Source organism: Tenrec ecaudatus, chromosome 1 (assembly GCF_050624435.1).
Source record: "Tenrec ecaudatus isolate mTenEca1 chromosome 1, mTenEca1.hap1, whole genome shotgun sequence".
NCBI classification, from domain to species: Eukaryota; Metazoa; Chordata; class Mammalia; order Afrosoricida; family Tenrecidae; genus Tenrec; species Tenrec ecaudatus.
Window position 1 is genome coordinate 8,347,637 of NC_134530.1, and position 5,873 is coordinate 8,353,509.

General features: G+C 38.2%; 1 protein-coding gene across 1 annotated transcript; it reads left to right on the forward strand.

The window, feature by feature from the left end:
• The first annotated feature begins 1,772 nt into the window (after window positions 1–1,772).
• On the forward strand, window positions 1,773–2,732 carry LOC142431011 (olfactory receptor 7G2-like). The gene has a single exon (XM_075536049.1). It carries the CDS (start codon window positions 1,794–1,796, stop codon window positions 2,730–2,732), a length of 939 nt encoding a protein of 312 aa, XP_075392164.1. The 5' UTR covers window positions 1,773–1,793.
• The last annotated feature ends 3,141 nt before the right edge of the window (window positions 2,733–5,873 follow it).

The window sequence follows — 5,873 nt, forward strand, 5'->3', positions numbered from 1 at the left end:
TAAGTAATATATACATAGGAAAGGGTAGATTAAAACATGTACAAAGAAATAGAGAAGCTAATATAGAGAAGCACATGAAAGAAATGAACCTGTTAAAAGTAAAAAGAATATAAGTGAAAACTGAATGGGAGAACCATGTTCGCTTCTTAAATAATTGCTCATATCTTCCAAAATCTAGTAATACACGTAAACTGCATGGTAACACCAAACAATGAACCTGTATGCGCTCAACTCCACTGTAAAGGAAGAGTCAAAGTATCATCCTCCCTCCCTAATGTGAATAAAGTCATAAATAGAAAATGTATGCAATGAAACCTGTTAGGAAGAGATTGGGTACTTGGACTATGGGATCCATAAAAGGGAGTAACACTCACTTCAGAATTGATTGCAAAGAATAGCTTAGAATAAGTCCAATGTAGAAGAATGAAATTTAAAATTCAAGGGAAATTCCAAAAGCTTAGAGAGGAATAACTATGTTTCCAATGAACTAGATGTACATTCCTATACAGAAATGATATTTTTGAACCTAAAGTAAGAAACAGGTTTCCTAGCATTCTTGGGAAGATTGAGTTGCATTCAGGTGTACTTTTAAAATGGAAGACTGGAATGAAATTAGACATAATGTGTTCACATATAGAAGGTACATGACATTGAGGTGACAAAACAGGCAAAGACAGGTGAATAGCATGCAGCTGGCGTCACAGGGTCAGGAAATCAACGATGACTAATTTCACATTTTGAAGTCTTTCCTTTAAGGATTTGCACTGCCATAGAAGCAGAATTAAAGTGTTGGATTAATGAGGAGCTTTGGATATTTATCCCCCAGAGATGTGACACTTCAGTTGGTGTGCCTGTGACCCCCCTCCATCAACAATTCTCTCCCAATAGAGAAGCGTTACCCCTGAGATTCTGACAAAGCTGGTCCTTAGCCCCATGACACTGGTCTCTCACTGAGTCCCTCAACATTTCCTGAGGGTGCATCTTCTACAGCCAGCCAAGATGTCAAGGCTTGTTCCTTAATGAGGCAAACTAGGTGCGCCAATATCCTAGAATTGTTTGGAAATGAGGACGACATTTCACCACAATTTCGTCTTTGAGAAACTGTGAAGAGAGTATGCGTTTGAAATGATTTGAATTAAGTCTGTCAAAAGTTCCTATCGTCCAACTTATTGACAGAGTTCCTTATATTTTTGCAACAAGCCCAGGGAACTCGTCTCTACATTATTGATCCATCTTTACATGAACTTTACAGAGGCAAAGCCCATTGCCTCCCAGGTAGAGAACTGCTTCCTCCCGGTGAGACTGATGTAAAAGGGTCTGATATTTGCTTCCATTCAGGGAACAGGGAAAGGTCAAAATGATCAGTTTCACTGGATGTTCATATCCCTGATTCTCGGCCAACTTTTTATTTGCTTTGATGTCGTGCATTCATCACTTGAGACAGCTGGAGCCTAAGACAGACTCACCGGGTCTGTATGATTCTCTTTAAAGTAGTCAAATGTTTCATTCTCATAAGAGAACGGAGAATGTAATTAGAGACGGGATTAGGTGGGGAGACCTCGAAACCCTGCTCATCGCTGCTTAAAGAAGCGGTTACACTTGGCTGTAGCAGCTTCAGACCTTTTTACAACCATCCAAAAATACCTACAGAGCACTTCTCCTCTGTTTCTCTGAAATTCTCATCTTTCCTTTACTGCAGATGTGGTTTGGCTGTGTTGTTGTTACTATTGTTGTAGGCATAACATATGTAACTGCTTTGTGACTCTGTCTTTTCCATAAAATAAATCAACATCATGAAATCCAGAAACCAAACAAGTGTTCCAGAATTCCTTCTCCTGGCACTGACAGACGATCCGGAAATGCAGCCCATCCTTTTTAGTCTGTTTTTGTCCATATACCTGGTCACTGTCCTGGGAAACCTGCTTTTCATGTTAGCTGTCACCACTACCTCCCACCTCCAAACCCCCATGTACTTCTTCCTTGCCAATCTCTCCTTTACTGACATCTGCATCAGCACAACCACCATCCCAAAGATGCTGGTGAGCCTCCAAGCACAGAACCAGAGCATCACTTATGCTGGATGCCTCACTCAGGTTTACTTTGTCCTGGTTTTTTGTGCTTTGGAAAGTGTTCTCCTTTTAATAATGGCCTATGACCGATATGTGGCCATTTGTCACCCACTCAGGTACACAACTATTATGAACCCACATTTTTGTTGCTTACTGATACTATTTTCCTTGCTAAATACCTTGGTGAATGCACTGCTCCACACTCTCATGTTGCTTCGGTTGTCCTTCTGCACAAATCTGGAAATCCCTTACTTCTTCTGTGAAGTGGTTCAAGTTGTCAAGGTGGCTTGCTCTGACACACTCATCAATAACATCATCATATATTTTGGAGTTGGTATACAGGGTGCTGTTCCTTTCTGTGGAATATTTTTCTCTTATACAAAAATTGTCTCCTCTGTTTTGGGAATGCCATCTGCAGGTGGGAAGTATAAAGCTTTTTCTACATGTGGATCTCACCTTTCTGTCCTTTCCTTATTCTATGGGACAGCCTTGGGTGCATATTTTAGCTCTACATTCACACGCTCCGCTAGAGAGACTGCAGTGACTTCAATCATGTACACCGTGGTCACTCCCATGATGAATCCCTTCATTTATAGCCTGAGGAACAGGGACATTAAAGGAGCTTTGAGAAACATCATTAGAGGCATACCTGCTTCTCAGTGATTTCATTGTCTGCTCCCATTTGGATTTCTAGATTGCATCACAGTGAAAAGGTACACAAGACAGAACATCTGGCTATTCCTCACATCACTGTCTTCCAAAATGGTGAGAGATTACATTCCGCTCCAATGCAACTCAACTTGCTGTTGCAATTTGGCTTTTCTCTTTGTTCAGCTCTCTGCTGTTTGCAAATGATTTATACTTTTTTTTTGAACTGGACAGAGTTTTCATTACAAGATGATTTCTACTTTTGAAGCTCAACATTGCCAGTCATCTTCCACAGACAGATCCTACAGGAGGTACTTTTGGAGTAATGCTTTGGGGCAATATTTTTAGACTTATATGAATGGTACCCCAGATTTAGTCCTGCTGAGCAACAAGAATTCTCCCTTGTCCCAGTTTCATGGGAACCAGGACTATCTTTGATAACCTGCAGGTGCGTCTACTATTATTAGCATTTATGACAATTAATTTCCTATTGTATACATTTACTGATTAGATCATTGCAGTGACTTGATATGGTTGTAAGATAATGAAGCCTTATCAGCAAGGAAGGTATTGGCTCGATAAAGAAAAAAAAAAATCCTAACTCTGAATACCCCAGCAATAGATGACTCTGTTAATAAAAGGAACCAGAGGCGGAAAATTCCCAGGAAGAAGACAATAGGACTTGGATCATACTCCCAGAAAGTGCCTTCATTCTAGTATTCATCTCCCCATGGTCTCAGACAGATTGCTACAGGTGTCACATCCAGATGTAATAATCAGAGATATGAAACTGACTCCTTGTTCCTGGACCGAGTGGTAACTGAGGCCCTATTGTTAATAAATCTTTCCACAGAGTCACATGGAAAATATCTTCGCCCATCTCATGAACAATGCCATTATGTACCCGTTTCTAAGTTAAGCTTTGGGGAAAATAATTTCCAAGGACCTTCATTTTATTTTTCAGATCATTTTATTAGGGCATAATTCTGACATCATACCATTCAATCATTCAGTCATATAAAGCAAGGTAATGCAATCACTCCATCATCATTTTGAAAATATTATCATCCTTAGTGCACTCTTCCCTATCAGCTCCTCAATACACCTCTCCCCCGCTCTCCTCCCCTGTCATCCTCCTCAGGATGCCTATTCTAATAATTGGTTCTGTAGATCTGCACAACCTGGATTTCATGTACCAAAATCATATTTTTAAAAGATCTAACAGAGAAAAGAATACTGACAGCAACAGTATACAATCGAGATCATCCAGAATATGAGAAAAAATAAATTCTGAAAATATTAAAAACCACATCCAAAGAGATTTATAGTGACCAAGTATACTGTCTGTTGGGAAACTAACTACTGTTACCATCACTCACACTTAATACAATGTATGACACTGTAGTAGAATTATACTGCCCCATACCTTATATAAGTCTGTAAGGAATATTATTTCCAGCTGTCCCTTTTTTACCATCTCCCCCGAGAAATGTATTGGTTTACTGTTATTGTAGTACCTTCCAAAAAGCTTCTCTATTTGTGATAATCAAGCCAAATCAATAATTATTGTATAGAAAAGGTCGTGTTCATATTATTTTGGTGACCATTATTTCTTTGGTTTTTCCTCACTGATTTATTGATCAAAGTGTATAATAGGATGTTACTTTTCTCAATATTCACCTTATTTTTCAGTTCTAATCTCATTTCTGGTGGGTCTCCAGCAAGATAGAATAAAACTATTTAATGACTTATGTCTTAGAGGGTTGTCACACGCTTTGTCATCTCATGTAAAACTTCGTAATGTGTATTTATGAGGAAGGCCATTTTATTATGCTCATGAAATTTATTTTGGGGAGGGGGGTAAAACAGGGTAGGAGTAAAATAAAGGTGGCAGAGAAGGACAGACAATCACTTTTCTGACAACCACAAAGAAGTACTGTCATCAATCAAAGGCATCTCGGTGGCTTGGGGGGCGTCAAAAAGTACAAGTATGGAATAGAAGTGAAGGAATGTCTAGATATGTTGGTGGTCTGGTTAGCATTGATGATGGTGGGAGGGTTGTGTTTAGAAGGCAAATATTTTTTAAATGATGATGGCAACAAATGTACATATGTGCTTGAAACAATGCATATATGTATGGATTGTGATAAGAGTTGTACGAGCCACCAAAAAAGGATTTGAAAAAGAGTTGTAAGAGTCCCCAATATAATAACCTTTTAATTATAATGTATATATTTTTATTTGAATGTCTAGATTTCACCCTCCAACTTCTTTTGTTGTTGAAATTTTGTTCTCACTCTCATGAAAAAGTTCCCATTACTTTCACTAATCAGCACTCCTCTGATCCAGATTTCCATTTCCTGATTCCCCTGATTGGTGCTATTGGGAGCACCATGTATCAAGCCATCAAGCAGCTAGAAATTAGGATTATGTCTCTCTTGGAGGCTTTTCTAAATCTTGCAGCTCTTATGTGCACCATTTTATGATTACATTTTTTCTTTTTAAAATTGTACCTACAAATCATAGCTTGTGTTATTATGCTTCAGGTGTTTCTGTAGTACTTTAGACAAGCTATATATCATTCTAATTAATCTGTTATTTCAGGTTTTTGAAGTGAATCCAGGTAAGCAGGCAAAAAGTGGGATAATCATGCAATCTTGTGTCACGGTGGTTTAAAAGTAATATATACATAGAAAAGGGTAGATTAAAACATATATACAGAAATAGAGAAGATAATATAGAGGAACACATGAAAGAAATTAACCCATTAAAGGTAAAAGGAGTATAAGTGAAAACTAAATGAGAGAGTCATCTTTGCCTGTTAAATAATAGCTAATATATACCAAAATCTAGTGAGAGTACGGGTAAACCTGCATGCTAACACCTAACAATGGCCCTGTATCCTCTCAAGTCCACTGGAAAGAAGAGTCAAAATATTATCCTCACACCCTCATGTGAATAAAGTCGTAAATAGAAAATGTATGCAATGAAACCTGTTAGGAAGAGATTGGCGAGTCTGACATGGGATCCATAGAAGGGAGTGACACTTGTAAATTCAGTTATCAGCTTCAGAATTGATTGCAAAGAATAGCTTGGAATATGTCCAATGTAAAAAAATTAATATTAAACTTCAAGGGATATTCCAAAATCTTAGAG